Source organism: Sciurus carolinensis, chromosome 1, assembly GCF_902686445.1.
Source record: "Sciurus carolinensis chromosome 1, mSciCar1.2, whole genome shotgun sequence".
Lineage (NCBI taxonomy): Eukaryota > Metazoa > Chordata > Mammalia > Rodentia > Sciuridae > Sciurus > Sciurus carolinensis.
In genome coordinates, this window is record NC_062213.1 from 89,473,093 (window position 1) to 89,486,968 (window position 13,876).

At 42.0% G+C, this 13,876-nt stretch overlaps 1 protein-coding gene across 2 annotated transcripts in view; it reads left to right on the forward strand.

Annotated features, from left to right (window-relative positions):
* Positions 1–7,071: 7,071 nt before the first annotated feature.
* Slamf1 (signaling lymphocytic activation molecule family member 1) overlaps positions 7,072–13,876 on the forward strand; it is a 39,257-nt gene continuing 32,452 nt past the window's right edge. Inside the window, exon 1 of one of the 2 annotated variants that reach the window (XM_047565427.1) lies at positions 7,072–7,338. In XM_047565427.1, the coding sequence (XP_047421383.1) occupies positions 7,263–7,338 (76 nt within the window). In that variant the 5' untranslated portion in view covers positions 7,072–7,262. Of the gene's footprint in view, positions 7,339–10,644; positions 10,720–13,876 lie in introns of those variants that run through there. The other variant, XM_047565434.1, reaches the window with a different exon arrangement.

Here is a 13,876-nt window from a genome sequence, read left to right on the forward strand (position 1 = left end):
ACATGGTGTGATTTTGGTATTGACTTTAAATCCCTCCACATGTGAATTTTGTGAAACTGAATCAGGTATGGCTAAGGGTTCAATCCGTATTTTCATTCTGCTTTGCATTTTCAATTATGATTCATATTTTATTTTACTATTCTGTATTATATACTAATATTTTCTTTAAGAAAGCAATGGTCAATGCTAAAATTTTTCAATTTCTTTATAACAGGAACTTTAAGTACTTATTGCATAAAATCCATCTCCCTGTCTCCAATTGTTAAAAGTTCTTAAGAGCCCATAACATGCTTCTGTCTTTAATTTATTATTGCAAAATTACTGTTACCTCTTATAGAGAAGCCCAGGAATGATGTTCATCTGTGGGTTCCAATTCCATGTCTCTGAGATTGCTCTTGATCTTGACCACATGGTAATACTTTCTGTGCATCTCCAGCTCACCTGCATGGGGTTCATTATTTAATCATTCATGCCCACTTCCAAGAAACAATGAGAATAATAGACAAGCATAAAATGACTACCAAGTGCCAGGCACTGCATCAAACACCTTGTATTAATATTATCTAGTTCTCCCAACAACCCTACATGCATATGTATATATGATATATAACACACAACCCCCCACACACACGTATATACATATATAAAGAGAGATTTATTCTGAGGAATTAGCTCATGTGATTATGGTAACCAACCCAGTAAAGCCAGTGATGTAATTCCACTACAGGTCTGAAAACCTGAGAACCAGAATAGCTGGTGGTAGAAACCAGCAGATTAGTTAAGATTTCCCAATTCAAACAGGCATCCAGGAAGGAAAGGCAATTTCCTTCCTCCTCTACCTTTTGTTCTCTTCCTGGCCCTTAAGAGACTGGATTACTCCCACCCACCCAGTGAAGAGCAATCTACTCTACCAAGCCCACTAATTCAAATGCTAATCTCATCTAGAAACACTGTCACAAACGCATTCAGAAGTAATGTTTAATCTGGGCACCCCATGGTGCCATCAAGTTGATATAAAATTAAACATCACAGGACAAAACTCTTTATTTAAAACCCCAGTTCCTGAATATCTTTCTTCCTAAAAATGTTATCTGGTAAGTTCAGTGGTTGATAATTTGATGTGATACTCCTTAGGAGCATATCATTAAAGGATTTTTGGAGTCGTTATGTGTTAAATCAAGTGTATTACAGGTAAACCATTACATTTTAAACATGTTTTTTTCATGGTTAGTGCTGGGATAGGACAGTGGGTTGGGTTTCCACTATTCCACTTCATCTGCAGTTATTCCCCACAATCTCTGTCTCTCCAGTGTTTCCAGTTGGAATTCTTCACCGAAGCTTTGTAGACTATGTTGGCATCAGATCTGCTATTTTGCTGCCACCATTATTCTCCCTCCCCCACACCACTTTACAACCCAGATTGTTAGCCGGAGAACTTCCTCACCAGTCATTGGTCCATTGTTATTAGCCCACAAAATTCCACTGCTTAAGAATAAATCCCCCACCATTTTCTCTCACTCACTTTCATGCTCTCTCCTCCTGGCTTCCTCTCACTCTCTCTCTCTCTCTCTCTCATTTTCTCTCTCTCACCCTGCAGGGAGACACTCTGTCTGTCCACTTAATAAAATCTTACATGAGTTCCTGTGTCTGGAGTGGTTTCTGGGTGCTTTCAGACTATATCTATGTTTCCCAAACTGCTAGAGTAGTCAGACTCTCCTTTTACCTGGACTCACTTCAGGTCAGCCCGCCTAATCATCGAATGGTGTGGAAACCCTGTTCTGGACTGCATAAATGACCAGTGAGCCTCTGAGAGGGCCATTGAATGTTTTCATTGAATATGCAACCCCCACTTAGCCATTTACCCTCTCTCAGGGAAGGAACTAGATTATTGGGAATCAGTATTTTTCAGAAAAAAAGGAAAAAGTTCTATTTTTTGCTAGTATTTTCCAGAAGAGTGTTCAGTAGACTTGTCAAAGACTCATCCAGAACTGCCCTGAAAAAGGAGACCTCAACATGAGCCTTATGTGGAAGGAAGGACAAGGTTGATCTGCAACAACCTGGTTGTGGCTGTCCAGGTTTTCTAGGGTACTTTGCAAATTACTATCATGTCTACCACTCTAAGAAGTGGATTAGGGTGATGGGGGGGGGGCTAGTTTTTGGTTCATAGTAAAGGTCTGGAGCTGGTGACTCAAGAGCCACTGTCCCTGGTTCCTAAAATCTGTTCCTTCCTAGAAGGAGTAGAATGATGTGGGAATTTCCCTCTCTCTAGCAACTTATGCCAGTAAAAATCAGGCTAGTAAACTTCATGACTGAGGGATATGAGGAAGCATACCAACCCTAGCAAGAATGTTTCTAAAATGCCAGGAAGTCTGTGAAATAGTGACTCTCTTTCAGTCATTTAAGGGACATGAAGAGTTTAGAGTAAGTCTAGGCAAGACCGAGGAGTGGAGGATCCCCACACAGTGCCTCTGGGATCTGGAAGGAGGGCAGAAGCATCAGTGAAAATGAAAGGAGTTTGAACAGGAAGTGTTCAGATGACAGATGTTCACGCTATCTCAATCCCCAGAACTCAATGCTCTGAACTGAATCTGAAGCCCTGGAGGAGGTACTATGAGAAACCTGGTTAGGGCCTTGCAGTATGCAAACTCAGTTCTATAGATGGATAAGAGCTAGTATTCCAACCCTCCTCCTTGGGCCTGGGCCACTCAGCACATCCATCTGCCCAGGAAGGTGACTGGTTGGCACAATCACCAGGGTAAAGGAACTGGGTTAGAACCACTTCCCAGTCCAGTTTCATCCCCTCTTTCCCCTCAACTCCCACAGCCCCAGCCCCACCACAGGGCTGTCTGGTCCACTGATCAGCTCAGTGCCCATATCAGACACCTGCCCCGTGGGCTTCTTCAACTCGCCCAGCAGGACAGACCCTAGGGTGTTTTTCCCAGTGCTTTCCCTAGGCCAGTTTTAGATTCTACGAGTAGATCACCTAGGAGATGTTGAGTTTGGGGAAATTTTGTATTTTCACTTTGTTTTATGGGTTTTTTTTTTTTTTTTTTTCTTTACTTATCCAGATAAATGTGCTCATCATGTGGCTAGGTGGTCCGTTCTGCCTTTCAGTGACTACCCTATGTAGGGCTGGCTCTTATCTTAAGGGACTTCTGGTCAGAGGCAATGATGAAGATAGCCTTTGGCTGGGAAGCCAGGATGTTCAGGATCAGTCCAGCCCTAAACACTGTCAGGCTGGTCACTCTGCCATCCCTGGCCAAAAGTGTCAGGACAGAGAGAGTAGCATCAAATCTTAGGGAGACATTAAACTCTTGCATTTAAGAGCAGGAGATGGCCTCATTGCAAAGCTCAACTGAGTTTGTTTGGGGAAGGCAGTTTTCCATGGAAATATGGCTGTCCTCACTCTTGGGAGGGGCTCTGCATCGCCAAAAGGAAGGAAGTGGTGCTGTGCTACCAATGATGGGGGCCAGGGAGGGAGGGGACTTGGTGCTCATATAGGAATCCCGGTTGCCCATGCTTGGTCTGTGCCAGAAGAAATGTTCTAATGATAATGGGCCATTGACCAGCATGAGTTTTAAGGTTGGCTAAGGTTTTTGCTTATATAATGGAAATGCTATAGTGAATAGATAGAGCACAGGCTGGAGTCAGATAATCCAGGATTTAGACCCAGTCCTTCCTTCCCTCTTCCTCCCTCCTCCTCCTCCTCCTCCTCCTCCTCCTTCTTTTCGTCTCTGAGCTTTGGACAAGTTATATAACAGCCTCAATCTGTAAAAGAGTGAAAATTATGACTACTTATTACTACTATAGTTTAATGGACTAATAGATGTGGAAACCCCAGACAATTGGGGAGGTCAGTTAGTGGGAATTCCTTCCTCCCTACCCTCTTGAGTGTTGTGGGAAAAAGATGAGTTCATTTTAGTCAAAGAGAAGGAGTCCTTGACCCAAAGTCAGGATTCCCAAGTTTGGTACAGCACTTTACGTCACCACTAGCTCTGCCTGCTTCCTGAGGCTGCTGTGAGGACCAAATCGGGTAGCAAATGTGAAGGCTTTTGAAAAATGTTTTTCTTAAGATACAAGGCATTATCACCTGTGTATCTTTTTGTTGTTGTTGTTGTTGTTGATTTGTCAACTTCTGACCTTTATAACTGAAGGAAACAAGTATTTAGTAGAGTAGGTGTACTAACTGCCATCTTGGAGTTAGTCACATTACCTTAGTTGTATATTAGCTTCCTGTAGTTGCAATAATAATAAAATTACCACAATCTTGGTAACTTAAAACAGCAGCAATTCATTCTCTCACAATTCTGCAGACCAGAAGTACAAAACTGAGGCGTCAGTAGGGCCAGGCTCCCTCTAAAGACTCTAGGAGGGGAATCCTCTGCGTCTTCCAGTCTCTGGTGTTCTGAGTTATTCCTTGGATTGTAGCTGCACAGATCCAACCTCTGCTTCTCTCTACACTTGTGACCTTCTTGTGTCTTCTCTTCCAAATATATCTCATTGAATTTAGGCGCGACCCTAACCAAGTCAGTATGAGCTTATCTCAATCCTCACCTTAATTAATCCGAAAGACACTTATTCCAAATAAACTTACATTAAAAGTTTCCAGGTAGAAAGAACTTGAGAGGGGACACCATTTAACTCACTACAGGGCCTCAGTCCTTATGGCTAAAACTTCTCTGACCTTCCCTCCATGTACAAATTTCTTGAGTTTCAGGTCACATTGAACAGTAAATCCCTTCAGACTAAAGCCCAGAATTAGCTGGATGTGGGTCTGCAAAGAGGATCACAGGCAACGGGGTGAAGTTGCCACATTGTGAGGCTACAGTAGATGGTTAATTCTGGAAATGAGAGGAAGGGCAAAATAAACATGAGTGTAAGTGCCAGCTTGGGGAAGAGAGGGGTTTGACCCTTTCTTACACTAGAATATCCCTTCCAATAGCTGTGTGACTCAAGGAGAGAACATCGATCTTGGTGTTAGACCCTGATCACTGTTTATAAAATGAGATTAATAATAGGACTTCCACCAAGGTGTTTCAAGGATTAGATGATGATGATGATGTGTGTGTGTGTGTGTGTGTGTGTGTGTGTATGCCATTCACTTCACTATGTAATGGGGCACACTTCTTGGGAAGGAGTACTGAGGATTGAACTCAGGGGTACTCGACCACTGAGCCACATCCCTAACCCTATTTTGTATTTTATTTAGAGGCAGGGCCTCACTGAGTTGCTTAGTGCCTCACTAAGCTGCTGAGGCTGGCTTTGAACTTGCAATCCTCTTGCCTCGGCCTCCAGAGCCACTGAGATTACAGGTGTGTGCCACCATGCCCAACTGTAAAGGGGACACTTTTTTTATTTTTTACAGACTGCATTTTGATTCAACACAAATGGGGTACACCTTTTCATTTCTGTGGTTGCACATAATGTAGATTCACACCATTTGTTGTACATACATGTACATAGGGTAAAGATGTTGTCTCAATCCACTATCTTTCCTTCCCCTTCCTCCTCCCGATTCATTTCCCTCTACACTATCCAAAGTTCCTCCATTCTTCTCTCCCCACACCCCGTTATGTATCATCATCCACTTATCAGAGAAAACATTCAACCTTTTGTTTTTTGGGATTGGCTTATTTCACTTAGCATGATATTCTCCAACACCATCCATTTACCTGTAAATGTCATCATTTTATTCTTCTTTATGGCTGAGTAATATTCCATTGTGTATATTTACCACAGTTTCTTTATCCATTCATCTATTGAAGGGCATCTAGGTTGGTTCCACATTTTAAGGTTAATCAGCATCATTATGTTTTCTCTTTTGCTTTCTTATCTCTAGACAATCAACAAAGGACTAAATTAAAGTTCTGATTTACAGTGCTTACTGATTTCCATGGTATTAATTTCCTCCATGACTGATTTTGAGCTCCCAACATGATGTCATTAAATATGGAGTTGGTAAGAGAAGTACAATAGCAACCACCATCTAGTACTTTATTTCCACCATAGAGACTCAAGAGGCATCAATGATATCAGGAGCATAGATAACACTGACATTGCAATAATTAAGAAGTCATGGATTTTGAGGTTTGATTCTTCTGCTTTAAGTATAAATATTTAAATAAACTTAATTTAATTATACATTTATGAAATTTGTGTAAGATGCTGGGTTGATACCAACTTGTGCATGCTAGACAAGCCCTCTTATCACTGATTTACATCTCTGGCTTGAAATTTGATTTTGTAAATGTATATAATTTAATAATGGCTCTTTGTCAACCAGTTCACAAGATTCTTGAATATTTAACAACTGACTCTCATGAGTTGGTGTGTACCAAGTCTAACACATTACAGTTGGGTACTGGGGGAAGGAGGAGGAACACAGAAGAAAAAGAGCCAATTCACCTCCTTCAACAGCTCTTTCTACCCTCACAACCTTGGAAGGCCACTAGGAGTATGCCTGTGATCTGTTCATATGTACTCTGCAAACACTAGCCTGGTCTTTCAGTCTCTTTGTGAACACCCACAACAGCATTTTTCAGTGTTCCATTCTGATAGCTGGTCTTTCTTCTGCCAATTGCATCCCTTTCTCCTCTAAAGAATAAAAGCTCCTCAAAGTCCGGCATGAGGCTCGCTCAGTTCTGCCACATTGTCGCCACAGGGAAATCTGGTTCCTGTCAGTGATCCACCCTTGCTCTCTGGGACTGCAGTCCCAGGACCCACCTGCAAGTATAGGTATTCTTCAAAATCATGGAACAAATTGTAAGAGGTCTATCACCTCATCAAAGTTCAGTCACATAAGTTCAGCTTTGAACTAGTAAGTTTGTGGGGTAGTCTGGCAAAAATGCTAAGTGCTAAGGCACTCTAAGAAGAGTTTATCAGAGAGAGAGCTGTTCAGAGAGGCTGTGACACTCATTTCCTGGAAACAACAAAGGAAAAAAAAAAGAGGGGAGCACATTTCTACCCAAAACCAGGGTTTGGCTGAAGTGACTTCACAGCCTCTTTCCCGGCTCCAGTAATCAAAGTGCCTGACTTGTAGGTGCTTCTTGAGAACAGCAAAGTGATATAAAGCCTGCAGAGATGAGCAATCCTCGAGACACAGGCAGAAAAAAGTCCCAGCAAGACAGGAAGCTGGCTGGTTCCTGATGCGTAAACTAGACGGCACAAGCAGCACTGCTGGTCTCGGAGCCTGTTTCTGCCCTGGCATCTGTGAGCAACTGCCGGGCTCTGGGCCAAACCTCCTTCCTTCGTCCCCATAGCTGATGGATACCAAGGGGCTCCTCTCCTTGAGCCTCCTGCTAGTTCTGTCCCTGGCTGTTGAGCTGAGCTATGCAACAGGTGAGTGTTGGTCTGTTTGAGAGTTTGGGTTCTGTGGTTGGCTGCCAGGGATAAGCATAACTTCATGGATGGAGAGAAGACACAGGGACTGAGGACTGTGGTTTAGCTACCTTTTCCTTAGGGACTGGCTCTGAGTTTCAACTGCCTCTTTCGAAGAGGAAGGAACAATATGAGTTCCTGGGCTCTTGAGTTCCAAGGCTCAGTGCCACCAATCCTAGTTTCCTCTGAAGCTCTAAGCCAAAGGCACCCGTTGGATTCCTAACCACCCTCTGGGATTGAGAGGCTCAGGTTGAAGTTCTGGTTGAATGGTTGATTTTTGTATGGGTATCTTTGTGGCAAAGACCCAGGCTAGTAGGACTGAGCTGGAGAGCTGAAGTTCTGGGAGAATATCTGTCCTACATCCCTGTCCTGAAAGGGGACCCTCACATGTACAGCAGACAAATCAAAATATGGTCTGGTGAAAAACAAGGTCTGTAGTGGGAAGAGAGAGTAGAAGTGAAAAATCCCAGGCTTTTGGCTGAGAACAGATAGTGACTACAGTGTGGTCATACTGGTGGCTACTTCTTGGAAGAGAAAGCCCCAAGGTGACAAGAGAGGGGGAGAAGTCAGGATTTCTGGAGTCCAGGACTGGTTACAGAATGTGGGAAATACAAATCAGGAACCTCAGAGTTAAAGTCAAAGCAGTTTCTGCCGTAGGGTAGGGGTGGGCAGCAGAATTTTCGGAGCTGGGCTCTTTTCCCATCTTTCTGGTTCTCTTACTATCAAGGCAAGCTATTGTTTTCTGTTTAGTAGAACCAGGGTTATTGAGACAAGATATTTGAAAAAGTAAAAGGCAAGAAGTGGATATTGATCTGACTGTGTGAGCGGGTTGAGAGGCTCCCTCTGATTACATGCCTTGGGACTTTGGTTAGATTGTGGGAGGCATCCTGGAGTGGAGGTGGCATTCGGGAAGCGGGAAAGTCCTGAGGCCCAGGGTGTTTCAGGCTTGAGGTTTTCAAGACCGCAAATCCATTATGGACTTTTCCAGGAAAAACCCCAATACATGTCAGGAATGTGGAGGTGCCATGCATGGGATCTATCTCGTCAGGCTCTCAGATGAAGAAGCCCTTGCTCAGTTCTGTTTTTATACCTTCCCTGAGAATCAGCAGGCCCATGGCTCTTCTTTCCTGACGACTAGGAGGGGACGAACTGGGCCACTTTGAGTGATCAGCAGGAGAGGCAAGTCTTCCTTGTTGCTCCCTGTTTGGAATCCCATAGTTTTGGGCATAATTTTTGGTGACCATAAGGAGCAATGGGGCTAAATTATGGGATGAATTTTTATATCACTATTTTTGCTTGATTCCGGATCAGTCTTGCCCATGATAGCTGCTCCACTTAAGGCTTTGGAGGTCACTGGAAGTCATTTCCCAGATGGTGGCTGCTCCTTCCTTGCATTCCATTTTCTGAAATATGTTCAAAAATTTTTTTGGTGTTTTTATTTTTAAATACACATCCTTTTGTGAAACCCCAATAGAACCCAGATGGAAATGGTGTGCAAATGGGACAGGTCAGTCATGACAGATGTGCTTGACCAAGAAACTGATTTGTTCTAAAATCAGTACCCACTCCCTTTCCCATTTCTATTCAGCTCAATTTCCAATTTCCAGTCAGAATTATAAAAATCGAAAAAGTCCACGTTCCCTTCCCCCAACGAAGTGAATTTTCCATTTTCTCCATAGATTCTTTTAAAAATAGACCTTTTAAAGAGCAGTTTTAGGTTCATAGCAAAATTGAGTGGAAGGTATAGGGTTCCCATGTCCCCCTGCCCCCATGTATGCATAGCATCCCATGACCAACATCACCCACTACAATAGTACATGTGTTATGATTGATGAATCTACCCAATGAGATTTTTTATTTCTCCATGTTGGTCCTCCCCACTCCTTTCACATACATGAGGTAAGAGGTGAGGTACAAGAACCCGTGAGGAACAAGTCTAGAACTTACCCCACTTGTATGTTCATTGGCCCATTCTATCTCAAGATGTTGATAGAGGCACTGGTAGTTCTCAAAAGCTTCAATACTGCATGATTTCCTCCCCTTCACTATCTCCAGAATTGGGATAGAAATCAGAACATCAGGGCTCTTTTGTTTTATCCGTAGATTGACTTTGGATGATTCCATTCAACAACAATCTATCAAGGACACATGATATGGTAGGCACTGTGCAAGGTGTAGGGAGGCCAAAGGAACAACCAGAGTCTCTTCTCAGCCCCTGACAGCGTCTGGTATGTAAGACCTGTCCATAGATGTGTGTCGAATGAATTATAGTATTATTGCATATTTGCTAAATACTGGGCACCTTCTGAGTGTTTTGTGTATATCAGTCATTTATTTAATTCTCACATCAACCTATGAGATTTCTATTATTATTGTTATCATTCCAACTTCATAAGTGAGGAAAGAGAGGCACATGGTAGTTGAGAAATTTCTCTGTGCTTACATAGGCTAACTCGAGGTCTCGATAAATGAAATCGGATAATAAGCCTTAGTTTGGGGAGTGGGAGGAAAGCTAAAATTTGTATTCGGGTCCCATGATAAAAATTAGATGGCATGGAGAAAATATTTGATCTGAAATTTGGACAGTGGATAGAAGTTTTTTTTCATTGTGCCGGTTTTCATTTAACTTTTTTGTGCACTAATTTGTTGGAAGTGTATGCATGAGCATCTGTAAAATTTCAACAATACAAAAGGGCATAGAGTGGACTAACCTCCTTTCCATAACCCTTGCTAGAGACAACTGCTATTACCAGTTTCTTGTGTGTTTTTCAAATATATAGATTTGGTAGGTTGGATTTTTATGGAACTTGAAAAAAAGAATTCCAGATGGAGGTGCAAATGTAAAACTAAAGGGTTTGGTTGCTTGGGGAAATGGCAAGCTGCCTGCTATACCTAGGGTTCACAGCTAAGGTACCTCCATCTCCTCACCTGGCAAGTGGGGACAAGGGTCTCCATCATTTCCTGCATACACTACCTCTAAAGGATGTTACAGAGATAAAGCACGCTGATTATGAAGAAAGGAGAACTTAGAGTCTGTGTTGTCATTTGTTCATTCATTCATTCTATTCCATTTTATTCTTTTGCCTGGGCAATAAGGATTCCCTGAGCTTCTGTTATGTCCTGGGGGTGGGGGCGGGGTTAAACAGACACAGCCCCTACTCTTTGAGGCTTGTAATTGGTAAGAATGACAGATGTTAAAACAGTTGAAAACCTGAAGAGTTGTCTGAAGAAGAGATGCTAAGTGCATCTGAAGCATGTGACAGGAAAATATAACCTAACTAGGAGTCAGGAAGTCTTGCCTGAGGAAGACAGATTGAGTGGAGACCTGAAGCACAGAAGGAGGTAGGCAGCTAACAAATGGGGTGATGGGCTTTCAGGCCAGGGAATGGTAAAGACTACAAGTCTGAGACAGACCCAGCACTGCCAGGCACCATGGGTCAGGCCTGTAAACCCAACTCAGGAGCCTGAGGCAGGAGGATTCTAAATTCAAGGCCAACCTGGGCAATTTAATGAGCACCTGTCTCAAAATAAAAAAAATAAAAAGGTCTGGGAATATAGCTCACTGGTAAAGTATCCCTGGAATCAATCCCCTGTATCAAAAACAATCAAACAAATAAAACCTCTTGCATCAAGGGTTAGGAATAGGCTCCTACTGATAATTGTTTAAAAAGTAATCTTAGATAATTTATCTTTTCTTTCTGGGTCAAAATTTACCATAAGAACTGTGAGGTCGATGAGTCCTGTCTCTTCTCCACCCCTCCCCCGCAACACCTCTATCACCAAATGCTGCAGGAAGATGTTAAAAGCACATGTGAGCTATCTGGGCCAGCCTTCCCTTCCCCCACAGAGTTATCATTAGGTAGAATCCCATCTTGTGAAATGGTTACTAAATCCTACAGATTTAGGCTGGTGTTCATGGGTCCATGTGAATCACTGTACTTTTGAAGTAGAATTACCCATGAAGGAAAGTGAGTTGGTGTAAACAACTGTAAATGTTTCCTCCCAGACCCTTGTAGCAAATAAGGGCTGACTGAATCACAGACCCACTGGAAAACACTCATCAGGCAAGAGGATGTTCCAGGAGCAGGGATTCCACTTGAAGGGCTTTATGAACCACTTTAAAGCCCCACTTATTTTTCCACTTGTACTTGGGTGGGGATGATCTCAAGCACCCCCATCGGACCTAGCCACTCACAGGTGCAGAGTTGTGTCATTGTACTTTATGTGGGTTGTGAGGTGCTAGGGTCTCTTCCTGGTGAAGTTCTGATTCCATTCCCCATGCGTGTAAGCCACTCAGCCTGTCCTTGTCGTCTGTATCTTCCTTTGCCTTTTCCTCCTCCCCTTCTTTGTTTTCCCTTTCTTTCTTTTATCTCTCTTCCTTTTGTTTCCTTCACTTTTTTTTTTTTTTCCTTTTCTTTTCTTGCCCTTCCTCTTTTCTGTTTTGGTTATTTCCTACTTCATCTTATACCTCTTCCTTCTCTTTCTCCCCACCAATTCTACATTCTGAAAGCAACCATAGTTCAATGAGTCCACAGAGTTGGATGGGGGGAAGGGGTGCATAGGAGACATTTGGGAGTGTGAAGGGCGATGGTATTAGACTGACAATAATTCTTATTCCTTTTTTGTCCATATCAAAATTGGTCTAAAAAAATCAATGTATGAAATCAACCAAAACATATTGTGTATGTACAAATATGTGACAATGAATTCTACTATACATTATACATTAGAATTGTACATTATTCTACTATGTATAATTATAATGCACTAAGAAGTTATTAAAAAATCAACAGTCTGATAGCGATCCTTAATTTAAAAAAATCTCGGATTTCTTTGAGAGATAGTATATATAAAAGTACGCCTAGAAAGATGTATATATACTTATCTATACAACTTTTTGTACACAAATTCAGGGAATCCATATTTGTAGGAATTACTCTCAACTATCAGAAAAGAGAGCACTTTATCAAGTACTATTCTACAGTTGAGATGTGTGACTACCAGAGAAGACTGTTCAGAAAATGTGCGACCACATTCCTAAGTGTGGCCACATGCTTCACAAAGTATCCATAGAAACAACAACCTAACAATAACCTTCTTCATCTAATGCAGCAAAGGGGTAAGCCCTGTTTCACAGATGAATATATTAGCAATGCGTAAAAGAACAAATTCCAAATCGCCTTTCTAGAACAATTATGCATCTAAACCATGCTAATTCTGATTTCAGCCCGGGTGGCCCACCATTTCTTTTTTCACAATCACTGATCTCTCGTGATATTAGCTGGGCCCTTTGCCAGACAGTATGGCAATTTCGGGGCATGGTACCAAGAATATTTTGACTAGTTTGCCCAATTTTCTCACAGCTCATCTTAACCACGGTCGATTGTGGAGGGGTCTCTTCTAGGTAGGCACATTACTGAAGAAGACAGTTTAATTTTATCAACTACAGAATCTATGCTCTCTCTGAGTCATGGGCTTCTTTTATGAACACTTGCCTATAGTTAAACTCAGTTATATACATGTTAGGTGAAGCTAATTAAGAGATTAGTCAGGCAATGCGGTTTTAAGCATTCATAAATTGAACAGACATTTATTAAAAGTCTACTATGTGCCAGTCACTGTTGTAGGTCATAGGGCCAAAATAGTGACAGAATGAAGTTCTTGCTCTGAACAGAGTTGCATTTAAGTGGAGGAGACAAAAAATGAAACATATATATATATATATATATATATATATATATATGTGTGTGTGTGTGTGTGTGTGTGTGTGTGTATTATAACATCGAGTAGTAATAAGAGCAATGAGAGGGCTGTTTTTGATACATGGTCAGAGAAGATCATTTATTCAGTAGAAACCTAAGATAGCGAGGCATGGTAGTGAACCTCTATAATCCCATTAATTCAGGAGGCTGAGGCAGGAAGACCACAAGTTTGAGGCTAGCCTGAGTAACTTAGCTAGATCCTATCTCAAAACAAAAAATGAAAAGGGTCCTGGATGTAGCTCAGTGGTAAAATCCACAGTACCAAAACACACATCCTAAAAAAAAGTGAGGGAATGAACTATCCAGCACATAGGGAAGAGATGTCCAGAGAGACACAGCATTAAGAATGTTCTTGGCAAGTTTAAGAAACAGCCAGTAGCCAGTATCGTCATAGTGCAATGAGTATAAGACCAAGGTAAGGAAATGGAAACAGGGAGTACCAGGGGACCAGGTATGCAATCTTTAAAACTGTTTCAATCAAGGACTGTGAACTTTATTCTATGAGTGTCAGAAAACTCTGGAAGTTTGAAAGAAAGAGATGAAATGGGCATGCTGTCCACTGTAGAGACGAGTTGGAAGATAATGGCAATTCATAGTCTGTGATGATGGTGGTAAGGATGGAGGAGGTATGAAGCACTCAGATGTCGGACTTATTTTGAAGTTAGAGTAAATAGGATTTTTGGGGGGGGTGCTGGGGATCAAACCCAGGGCCTTATGTTTACAAGGCAAGCACTCTG